Raw genomic sequence first — 12027 nt, forward strand, 5'->3', positions numbered from 1 at the left:
GCATACTCTGCAAAAATGGATGAAAAATGGATAATCATCAAATGAAGTCACTTCAATTATATTCCCAAGTAACAGATTTTGCTTTGAGGCTGACATCATTTTCTCAAATATCTGCCCTGTCAACAATGGAGAAGCAGGCTAGGCTTTGTTTTTTTTTTTGTTTTTTTTGCTTTAAGGTTTAAGGCATTTTATCTATTTTTTTTTCTAGATTTCTTTATTTTGGAATTTGACCGAATTTATTGCATTCAATTTTTTTTATTTCACGAAAGATACAGCATGTGCTGAAGATTGTTCTGGTGTTGTCACTAACATGCATGGTAAAAAAAAAAATAAAATAAGTCTACATATGCATACTTGGTAATCCTGCATATTTTACATTGCAAAGCAAACAGTAAATTGATTGTGTCTCTTGCTTCACTTGACATTCTCTCTGTCTGTCTGGGTTTTCAGTTTTCTCCCATATTTGATGATGTGTTGTGTAGGTTGGTTGGCCAGGTGTAAACATGTGCCCTGCAAAGGACTGCCATCTCCTCCAGGGGATGGTTCTTTGCATGTGTCTGATGATTTAAGGATCGCCTCTCACCCTTGTTTCAGTCCTGGTAAGTATCTGATTAAAAAATGAAGAAATGAATGCTTCTCAGTTCTTTTGACACATAATGCCACATATATACTGTATTTGTCCACCATACCTGAAAAATGTTGGTTTCAGCCATTTGCCAAAAATAAACCAGTATTGGCCGATACCAGTACAACGACTAATTTATTGAACATCACATACTGTATATACTCGCGGATAAATCGGGGCTTGATTTTACCGTATAATTTCCGGTATTTTATAATCTCGGTCGTATAAATCGAATGTGGAAAACTCACGCTATTGGTACAAGGGATTATGATATGCTAACACCCATCTGAGAGAGTAACCACTGAGCAAACTGCCTTTTTTTCTTATGTATTGTGCCTACATGACCACATGGTAATACCCAAACTACTCCGAAAGCGATGTTTGCACTGTTTTGTGTTTTTTGTATCTCACACCCTCATACACCTTTATTGTAAGAGCATCCCTTATCTACGATGGAGCGTTCGATCAGAAGAAAATATGAAGCTGGTTTTAAAATAAAAGTCGTTGAAGTGGCGAAAGAAATTGGTGATGGCGCTGCTGCAACAAAATTTCATGTGTCTGAGAAACTGATGAGAGATTGGGGGAAGATAGAGGACATAAAATAAAAAAAAGGGTCGCATTGTTGAACTGGCGCATAAGTTGGGGTCTGGTCTTATGATCGATTTTTCAGGTTTTACGTATACCCAAGTATATATGGTAATTCAACTTAAAGTTGGCTATAATAAGTGTTCCTTTGAAAGATTAACTGTGCGAGTCATTTTTGCTTTTCTCCTGTGCTTATGCTGAAATAAATGTTTTTGGATCTGCTGTCACATTCCGAGCAGTAAAAAGTCTAACCTGCTGCTTCATGCTTGTGTTTTATGTCAGGCTTTGTAGAGATCCTCAATGCAGCCTGCAGCCTTTTCTGAGCCATTTCCCCAAGAGGACACTGCAGATTTCAAAAGGAAGGAGTATAAAATGTCCACTGAGAAAAACCAAGATGGTAAGTGGAAATTGTGTCAGCTTGTTTTTTGTGTCCTGGTAACCAAATTTATGAAGCAGGACACCCAGACTGATATACTGTGTGTATGAATATACAAAATACACATACATACACACACAGTTCACCTGTGGGAAGCATGCCCGTTGTTGTGTCTACACTTAGGACTGTTACATACACAAGGAGAGCAAAATCAATTTGTGTGTTTACCCCAGACAGTTACATACTGATCTCTGAAAACATGACAGAACAAAGTGACCAGATTTATTTGGGCAAACTCCAAGCTCATCAAATTGCCAAGTGGCAAACTGAGAGCTAGTTTGCTTCCCACTGGCAGCACTTATGAAACATGTCTTTCAATAAGATCTGGAGACTGTATATAAGAAAGGAATTTAGTGGGATTTTCTTTCGCACATAACCAGGATGACACAATGGTTTCCTGGGTTGATACCATTAACATGAATAAAATCAAGGATTATAATTTAGAAGGTCTGCGACCATGCACAGTATTTTTTTTTTTCCTTTTAAGTAAAATTTTGGTAAGCAGCAATTCTTGAGTGCTGCATTTGTTCTGTTAATTTATTTTCCATACATTTGTATTATTAAGCAATAATAGGGACATATCACAGAAATACAGTGGCTTGCAAAAGTATTCGGCCCCCTTGAACTTTTCCACATTTTGTCACATTACAGCCACAAACATGAATCAATTTTATTGGAATTCCACGTGAAAGACCAATACAAAGTGGTGTACACGTGAGAAGTGGAACGAAAATCATACATGGTTCCAAACATTTTTTACAAATAAATAACTGCAAAGTGGGGGTGTGCGTAATTATTCAGCCCCCTGAGTCAATACTTTGTAGAACCACCTTTTGCTGCAATTACAGCTGCCAGTCTTTTAGGGTATGTCTCTACCAGCTTTGCACATCTAGAGACTGAAATCCTTGCCCATTCTTCTTTGCAAAACAGCTCCAGCTCAGTCAGATTAGATGGACAGCGTTTGTGAACAGCAGTTTTCAGATCTTGCCACAGATTCTCGATTGGATTTAGATCGGGACTTTGACTGGGCCATTCTAACACATGGACATGTTTTGTTTTAAACCATTCCATTGTTGCCCTTGCTTTATGTTTAGGGTCGTTGTCCTGCTGGAAGGTGAATCTCCTCCCCAGTCTCAAGTCTTTTGCAGACTCCAAGAGGTTTTCTTCCAAGATTGCCCTGTATTTGGCTCCATCCATCTTCCCATCAACTCTGACCAGCTTCCCTGTCCCTGCTGAAGAGAAGCACCCCCAGAGCATGATGCTGCCACCACCATATTTGACAGTGGGGATGGTGTGTTCAGAATGATGTCCAGTGTTAGTTTTCCGCCACACATAGTGTTTTGCATTTTGGCCAGAAAGTTCCATTTTGGTCTCATCTGACCAGAGCACCTTCTTCCACATGTTTGCTGTGTCCCCCACATGGCTTGTGGCAAACTGCAAACGGTACTTCTTATGGTTTTCTGTTAACAATGGCTTTCTTCTTGCCACTCTACCATAAAGGCCAACTTTGTGCAGTGCACAACTAATAGTTGTCCTATGGACAGATTCCCCCACCTGAGCTGTACATCTCTGCAGCTCGTCCAGAGTCACCATGGGCCTCTTGGCTGCATTTCTGATCAGCGCTCTCCTTGTTCGGCCTGTGAGTTTAGGTGGACAGCCTTGTCTTGGTAGGTTTACAGTTGTGCCATACTCCTTCCATTTCTGAATGATCGCTTGAACAGTGCTCCGTGGGATGTTCAAGGCTTTGGAAATCTTTTTGTAGCCTAAGCCTGCTTTAAATTTCTCAATAACTTTATCCCTGACCTGGTTGGTGTGTTCTTTGGACTTCATGGTGTTGTTGCTCCCAATATTCTCTTAGACAACCTCTGAGGCCGTCACAGAGCAGCTGTATTTGTACTGACGTTAGATTACACACAGGTGCACTCTATTTAGTCATTAGCACTCATCAGGCAATGTCTATGGGCAACTGACTGCACTCAGACCAAAGGGGGCTGAATAATTACGCACACCGCACTTTGCAGTTATTTATTTGTAAAAAATGTTTGGAACCATGTATGATTTTCATTCCACTTCTCACGTGTACACCACTTTGTATTGGTCTTTCACGTGGAATTCCAATAAAATTGAATCATGTTTGTGGCTGTAAATGTGACAAAATGTGGAAAAGTTCAAGGGGGCCGAATACTTTTGCAAGCCACTGTACAGTGTCACATAGGTTTGAAATTATAAACGGAGGGAAACCAGTTTAGATACATATAAAAATAGCCCCCATCAGTGCCCATTCCCCAGCTCACAATTTCTCAGTGTATGATGTTTGAGATAACAGGAGGAGAGACATTCTACCCCACAGAATCTCAAAGAGCTTGGAGATTAGTTATGAGAGAAGAAATGGCATCTGTGCTTGGACCAACCGTTACCAGCTCTTGCCACTTAGCAATACTGGGTCCAGATGATGATTTAATCTCTGTGGTTGAGAGGTCAACCAAGTTCAGGTCGAAAAGAAGACCTCCAAAGGTGAGTGGGTAGTGAAGGTAGATAGAAGGTTTGAAATTGTGCACCAGATTGCAAGTACTGATAGAAAAATCCCAAAACATAATTAAAAATTTAACAGAGGTTATGACCTGGCAGGACATTTATTTAGCATCATTCTTATTACTGGGTACAATACACAAGGATGCCTTTGAGATGTAGCACTGTGGACGTACAATTTTAAAACTCAAGGGCAACATACAAGGCAAGTGTGTGAAGAAAAATGTTACTTGTCTTTAACTGGCCAGGAAAGATGGTTAGGTTCAGTGCAGACTCCTAGGATAGCCTGCATTTGTGAAAGAGTTTTTAATCTGCTAATGTTTGATTTGTAGAAATATTAAAACTATTATACAGTGTAGATAAAGCTACTCTGAGTGATGATATCTATGATGAAGGACAAATATAATATGCAATTATTGACCCTTGAAGGTGGTAAGATCTTCCTTCATTAAAATGAGTTAATTAGCTTGTGGCTTATTGCTATCTAATTAAGCATTTGGTTAGTCTGATTTGTTTTGAACTTGCATGGCATGTTTTTGATTTCAAAGTTTTATGACATTTTATGTTACCATTGTATTGATTTTCTTTCCCTGTAGGCTGATTGTTAATTTCTGTCTATAGAGAAGTTCACATCTGTATATGACTAAGAGTTGTGAGTGACTATTTACTTCTCATAGAATGAGCCAAAATGATTGTCATTCTCATCTGTGAAAACGATACTCCAACTAGAATTGATTAATTATTTATCTGTTACTTTCTCCCTTAGGTTAGTAGTAATGTGATGGTTGAATGCTTAATCTCATGTTTTCACACAGAATGGAGACAACGAATTGAGTTTATGATATAACTAGCCAGGCTACCTGTCAAAGACAGACAATAGAATAATAGTACTTTAAGCATCTTTCCTCTGTATTCGCGTGTGCCTGAACGTCTCTTGACTGGTGCTCCGTATCTGAAGCGTGTTCTTGTAAAACCTGCTTCTCAGACTCTGTTGTTATTTTCAAGGTGCCTTTTTCACCTCCTGTCTGCTTTTATACTTTCCGTCTCTGAGTGCAACACTGTCAGTGTGTACCTGTACTGCTCCTTTTGCATTTCACACACTTCTTCTTTCGTCACATCACCAAAGCCATACTGAAGAATCTGGTTGCTCTGAGGAACTGGACACCCAGACCTTAGTGGTTTATTATTATAATAGATAGGGTATAGCAAACAATGTCAAATAGTCCATGAAAAACATTTCATGTTACATAATCTACATGTCAAGGCATCCATTTGCATGCTGACAGTGTCCCAAACACATGTATTTTTGGTAAACTTTTGGTAAGTAAACCACAAAATGGGATACACTCAGATGCAGCAGGAGTCCAGCCCAGTGATAGCTTATTTATTGTCTTGTAGCAGTGCTATTTAAAATGTCCCAGTGGCCCTGGCGATATAGCGCTGTTAGACAGCTTTTGGTTTTGCAGGGGCTGCTGGGGAGAAGATTGAGCAGGTGGGTCCTTTAAAAAAGGAACCTAAAAAATGTAGGGGGAGGTGACCATCCTTCTGTTTGTTAATATGGCTCATACACATAATTGGATTACAACTTGACCACCTTGGATTACAGTTTCTGTCTGGATGTATGTTCTGTCGTGTGCCTGCCTGTTTGTTTGAGTTTGTACTGATCAGATATGTCGTCTTTTGAGGGAGCGCTCCCAACCACTTCATACCACACACCAGGAACCTGGTAGGATAAAATTTTATATTGCTTTCAGAAAGCTGTTCACAGGGTGTTTCAATTGCATAAACATCATCAGCTGCCACACTATACTGAACTGCTTTGGACATTGTTGTTAGTGTTTATTGTTTGCTGTTATTGTGGTATTTTATTATCGCCATCGGGGAGCTGGGGAGGGCCTTTGTACACGTAGCTTTTGTTATTTTAATTATCTATTCACAGTACTACCAACAGTGTCTCTGTGCATGAGTGTGTGCATGTCAGGTCAAGGCTGGGTGTGTTCCTGGGGTCCCCACAACAAAACAAACGTATCACTTTCTTCGGACGGTGTGCATCTCCGCGACCGCTACAGGCTAACAAGAGACATGGAAAACCAAATATTTCAAGTTAAAATAAACCATTATCAAGACGAGGCTATGTTTCAGAATTGTGCATATCCATGATTCATCAACAAGCAGCGGGGCATTTCACTCACACGTTTTCACAGACTGTTGTTAAATTATTCTTAGGTACTCCTGTTGTGGATGTGAATTTAACTGTAACGATGGGACGCAGGTTTACAATTCAAATTCTCATTCACGTCTGAGCACATTCCATTTTCGTTCATGAGAACATTTTCTGGAATTGGTTGACTTAACAGTAAAAATGCGTTTTGGATGTTGTGAGCGTGTGACTAGACAACTTCACATGGGTTATGCAACACAAGTAATGCAGGTTTTTTTATGTATTAGTTGCTGTTTTTCTATGTTGTTCACCATGGGAGCTCATTATATCAGATACTTTATCTCCACACGGCTCGAAAATGTGAGATTACGTTTTTTTTTTTCCAACCGTCACTACAAACTACATGGAGTAAGTAACATATCATTTTTGAGTGTAGTATCCCTTTAAGGGCCATCTCAGAATTGATTAGCTAGTTTTGGTAAAGGGGTGTGAAACAAATGACTAGCCTGAACTGGCAGAGGCTAAATACTACTCTGCCATGTAGAATGCTTGAAAAAATGATACAAATGTTCACAAGTAGTTCTAGAAATGCTCATTTCACACATTCTGAGAGCAGTGACTTACAAAATGAGGTCATGATGAGCAGATAGTTAAAACTTGCAGCCTGTATGCTTTGAAGAGAGACATCTGATCAGTAGTAAGAATAACAAAACATAGTCTTTACTTTTTGTCTTCTAGAGCTGGCTTTGAAGAGATCTAAAATGCATCCCCCAGCTTCTCCTGAGCGAACCACACAAAAAGATTGTCCCAGTTTCTTAAAACAAGAAGGCAAAGTGTCTACTGATGAAGAGGAGGAGCAAGAGGAGAGAATACGCAGGTATAGGCCATCACTGCTGCCAAAAAGACAAATGAAAAAACGAGCCATCCATGCAGTTACTAAAGAGGAGAGGTGGGTGAACAAAGAGCAACAAGAAAGGAGCAAATTGGTCAAAACTGAAGATACGAGTGATCATTCTGATGACACGGAGGAGCGACACCTCTCTGCCAAGCTGCCTGACCAGTTTGCTGATCAGCATGTCTCCAAAAGTGGTTCTCATTCAGAGACTGATGACATGGTCTGTTCCAAGGATGTTCTAGTAAACAGGTCTAAGCAGCGCAGTCGGCACTTATTATTGAGTGACAAAAAGAAACGTTTGACCAGCAAACTAAAGACTGATATGTTCTGCAAAGAAAACTCTACACAGGCAGAAACGGGAGAGAAGAGGCCTTCCTCGCTTGTCAGCAGACCTGGAGTGAATGTATCCCAGGGTAACAATCCCAGGATTCTGATCCCAGGGACAGGTATAAAACTGTCGGAATTAGGCCTAGAGTCTGAGTCCTCAGATCCTTCAGATCCAGATCCGGCTGAGCTGGACGATCTAGAAGAAGATTTGGGTGAAGATGAAGCTGAAACGGGACTTTATGGTGAAAAATACATAGACGAATTTGGACAGAACTGCTATGGCAAATCACCTCGCAAATCAGCGGATTACTTTAGCAGCTTCATCACAAAGGGACAGAGCAAATACAGTGGATCTTTCCACCCCACGCAAGGGGTTTTCAAAAAGATGAAGTCAAGCTGTCAGGCAGAAAATGAAGAAACTCCAAATACCAACTATTCTGAAAAGGCACAAGACATGGGAGATGTTGGAGAGACAGTGGAGGGGACCTGCTTCATTGATGAGTTTGGAATAGAACACTCCTCTGTGACACAGGATGACACAAAACCATTGACCCTCAGGGAGGATAACCATCGATTTGTAAAATCTGAGGCGGAAACAACCTTGCATACCAGCATAAAAAAGAAGCCTAACACAGAGAAGGTTGGAAATGTTGAGAATCTGTACCCACTTCGCCACCGGGTTACATCTCTTCACAAGAAAGCAAAAAAGATTAGTATCCAGACAGACCCTAAGGTATCATGTAATAATAAAAAAGATATGAAAGCTGACCCAAGCTGCAATGTGGATATGGAGACCTCTTTGAAGAGTGAAGTGGTTAGCAAAAAGATGGCTGAACCTGAGGCAAGTGAGGAAAGTATCTCTTACTGTGAAGATGATCTGCAGGTCAAAGTGATTGAGGATGATGAGGAAGAGGAGGATGAAGATGGAGATAATTCTGATGATGACAAAGTTAATTTTGAAGAAGAGAAGAAGAAGAAGAAGAAAGACAACAAAAAATATACACCGAGCACAAAAGCTCTCCGTTCTAGAGTGTTTATCAATGAGATGGGCCAGGAGCAGAACAAGGTTCTGGAAGAAGAGGAAGATTTTGATGAACAGGAGGTAGCTGATGAAGATGACGAAGAGGAGGAAGCTGATGAAGAGGATGATGTAAGCAGTGATGAGACATATGCCAAAGAAAAGAGGCCTCGCAGACGGAAAGCTGTCTCCTCCCTATCATCATCATCATCATCTTCATCACCAAACAGAAAGCAGAAAAACCGTGGCCTTCAGGGTGAATCCAAGTCCAAGGAAGAGCTTTTCCACTGCAGTGTGTGCGACCAGACTTTCCGCTTCAAGTCTGGACTGAAGCGACACTTTGCACGTCACACTGGAGCAAAGCCCTACCCCTGTCCTCATTGCCCTAAAACATTTAAGCATTCGTTCAACTTATCATCTCACTTACGCACCCACACTGGAGAGAAGCCTTATCTTTGCCCCATATGCAACAAGGGTTTCAGAGACTCAACGGGCTTGCTCCATCACCATGTAGTGCACACTGGGGAGAGGGCACACCAGTGTCCTGTATGCAACAGCCGCTTCTCGCTCCGGAGCAACCTGCAGCGGCATCTGCGTCGCATGCACAAGGGGTGGACACCACCTGCAAGTTCAAACGGCCAAGAAAACTCGGAGGCGGCTTTGTCTTCGGAGGGAGCAGAAGCATCCACAACACATTCCTGTAAGGACTGTCCAAAGGTTTTCACCTCCGCTGTAAAACTAAAGAAACATCGGGCTATTATTCATGGTGACTGGCCTGAGCCTCCAAAGCCACTTCCTTGCGACATCTGTGGCAAGATCTTTCGCCAGCAGTGGGAGCTCGAGCGACATTTTATGCTGCACGCGGGAGAGCGTCCCCATGGCTGTTCTGAGTGCGGAAAGAACTTTGCAACCAAAAGTGCCCTGGCCCGCCACCAGATCACACATCGAGAAGAAAGGCCGTTTCCCTGTCAGCTGTGTGGTAAGACCTTTGGCACCCCTCGCTATCTGAAAGCTCACTTGGAGACGCACGTGGAGGGCACACCATATGAGTGTGATGTCTGCCACCGCCGCTATGGTCTAGCGTCTAGCTTACGCAAGCACAAACGGCGACATCAACGAGAGATGAGATTGGAGGAGACTATCAAAAAAACTGACTCTGGCCCCCTTGTGTGCCCTGACTGCGGTTTGCGGTTTCCTGAGGGTGCTGCCGAGAAGCTAAGGCTTCATTCCTGCCCTCGGCCTAAGAAACCCAAGGACCCAAATGAAGTTTACATTTGCAGTGAATGCGGCAAGACCTTCTCTAGCTCCTCAACCCTTCGACGGCACTTCACCATTCACACTGGTGAAAAACCTTTCCAGTGTGAATCCTGTTCCAAGCGCTTCCGTACAGCCTGCCTTCTAAGACTGCATCGACGCATACATAGTGAGGACCGACCTTTTGTCTGTGAGGTCTGTACCAAGACCTTTCGTTTTCAGGGTGCTCTCCAACGTCACCGTCTAGTCCACGAGAGGCGGAAACATGTCCCCGAACCTGAACCTGACCCCAGGAAGCGTCATATCTGCCCTGAGTGCCCAAAACGGTTCCGCAGCCCACGAGAGCTACGCCGCCACCTACTGGTGCACACTGGTGAAAAACCATACGAATGTGAGCTCTGCAGTAAGCGGTTCAAGCAGGAATCCTACCTTAAATACCACCGCCTGCTGCACGCAGAAGAGAAGCCTTTCCATTGTGGAGAATGTGAGAAGAGCTTCATATCGCCTTACCACCTGACACGGCACATCCGGGATGTGCATAAGATTAAAGGCTGAGCGGTGGTATGACACGGAGGGGGCAAATCAACACCAGCAGCCATGAGACTGAATCGCCTTCCTGTTTTTTCCTCAAATATTTCATAATGTCCCTGCAAGCAGACATGGTGGCATCCATGGTAACTTCGTGAACTATCATTTAGAAACATTGATGGATATTCACACATACAGACACTCCAGAGGTATTTGTTAAAAATACTCCTCATGTGTACACATGCGTGTGTGTTTGCACTGGCTACCTTGCACCACAGTCTGACATTCTTGGTGATTTGAAGGTAATGGTTTGTGCAAGTGAAGGCTCCAAGCCTGTGTTATGGGGGGGATAAAAAGACTGAATGTGCCGTGGCAAAATTTTACACACAGAAGAAAAAAACTGTTTCTCAATCCTGTAAGACTTTAGTTCACAGTTTGTCATTTCTTATATTTATATATAATATATACGCAGTGTGTATGTGTATGTATATGTTTCTGAATATATACTTGTACGTACATGTATGCATGTTTGTGTATATATATATATAAATTAAAACACAAAAACATGCATATCTTTTTATGTTGTATGTTTTTTAAATATACAGTAAGCCCTACAGCTGCTACTTTGCCTTTGCTGTTGTGAAATGATACTGACTCCATTTTTTTTTTTTTTTTTTGCTCCGCAGTCTAATATGCCATTTACCCTTCCTTGTGTCCAACAGCTGAGCCAGTTGTTGGGTCTGTGTTTTCATTTTTTTCGGCGGCGTAGCTTGGGCTCTTTCCTGGAAGACTAGCTTGGGTTGTACCCAGTTTCACTGAAGTATATCTGCTCTAGGTGGGGTTTCCACATTATAATGGTGAGAGAGAGCTATAGACCTAAGTTTGCCAGTGGACCGTAGCGGTGGGCCGAAGAGGGTTGATGGTAAGGGGACTCGCTGTCGCTTTAGTAACTGACAGCAGTTGCTTGTTCGTTGTCCTTGGAAGATGAGTTGGTCGGACAGTTTCGCTTGTTGTTTAGATGTGGTGTATTAGGGGTGAAGCATCATGAGAGGAGTTTCCGATTCAGCATCCACTTGAGGTTAATAAAATGATCATTCATTCCATCAGATAGATGTTTGGTGTTGGGTGTTCACCCTGCTGCAGCCAATATAAGAGGAGTTTCTTGATAGATGAGTTGGTTGGACAGCCTGCCATCATGATTAGATGTGTTACTTTTTCAGTATCCATGCTGACCTGGTGGAGCAGTTTCTTGATAGGCCTGCCGTGATGATTAGATGTGTTACTTTTTCAGTATCCATGCTGACCTGGTGGAATAGGGCTGAAGCATAATAAGATTTTCCAGTTCAGCATCCACTCTTCGTAAGCTGATCATTCAGTCCAGGGTTGTACTTGGTAGATATTTAATGTTAAGTGTCCAACCTACTGTAGTTGAGCCAATTGGGCCAGTATAAGCCATTCGAAGAGCAGTTTCTTGATAGATGAGTTGGTTGGACAGCCTGCCGTGATGTTTAGATGTGTTACTTTTTCAGTATCCATGCTGACCTAGTGGATTAGAGGTGAAGCATAATAAGAACAGTTTCCAGTTCAGCATCCACTCTTCATAAGCTGATCATTCAGTCCAGGGTTGTACTTGGTAGACGTTTTAATGTTGAGTGTCCACCCTGCTGTA

General features: G+C 42.1%; 1 protein-coding gene across 3 annotated transcripts in view; it reads left to right on the forward strand.

Moving 5' to 3' along the window:
- LOC120518520 (zinc finger protein 62 homolog) overlaps positions 1–11439 on the forward strand; it is a 49705-nt gene extending 38266 nt beyond the window's left edge. For all 3 annotated transcript variants that reach the window (XM_039741358.1, XM_039741360.1, XM_039741359.1), the window contains 2 exons: positions 1493–1607; positions 7075–11439. In XM_039741358.1, coding sequence (XP_039597292.1) covers positions 1511–1607; positions 7075–10385 — 3408 coding nt within the window. In that variant the 5' untranslated portion in view covers positions 1493–1510 and the 3' untranslated portion in view covers positions 10386–11439. The remainder of the gene's footprint in view (positions 1–1492; positions 1608–7074) is intronic.
- Positions 11440–12027: the final 588 nt, after the last annotated feature.

This window comes from Polypterus senegalus, chromosome 18, assembly GCF_016835505.1.
Source record: "Polypterus senegalus isolate Bchr_013 chromosome 18, ASM1683550v1, whole genome shotgun sequence".
NCBI lineage: Eukaryota > Metazoa > Chordata > Cladistia > Polypteriformes > Polypteridae > Polypterus > Polypterus senegalus.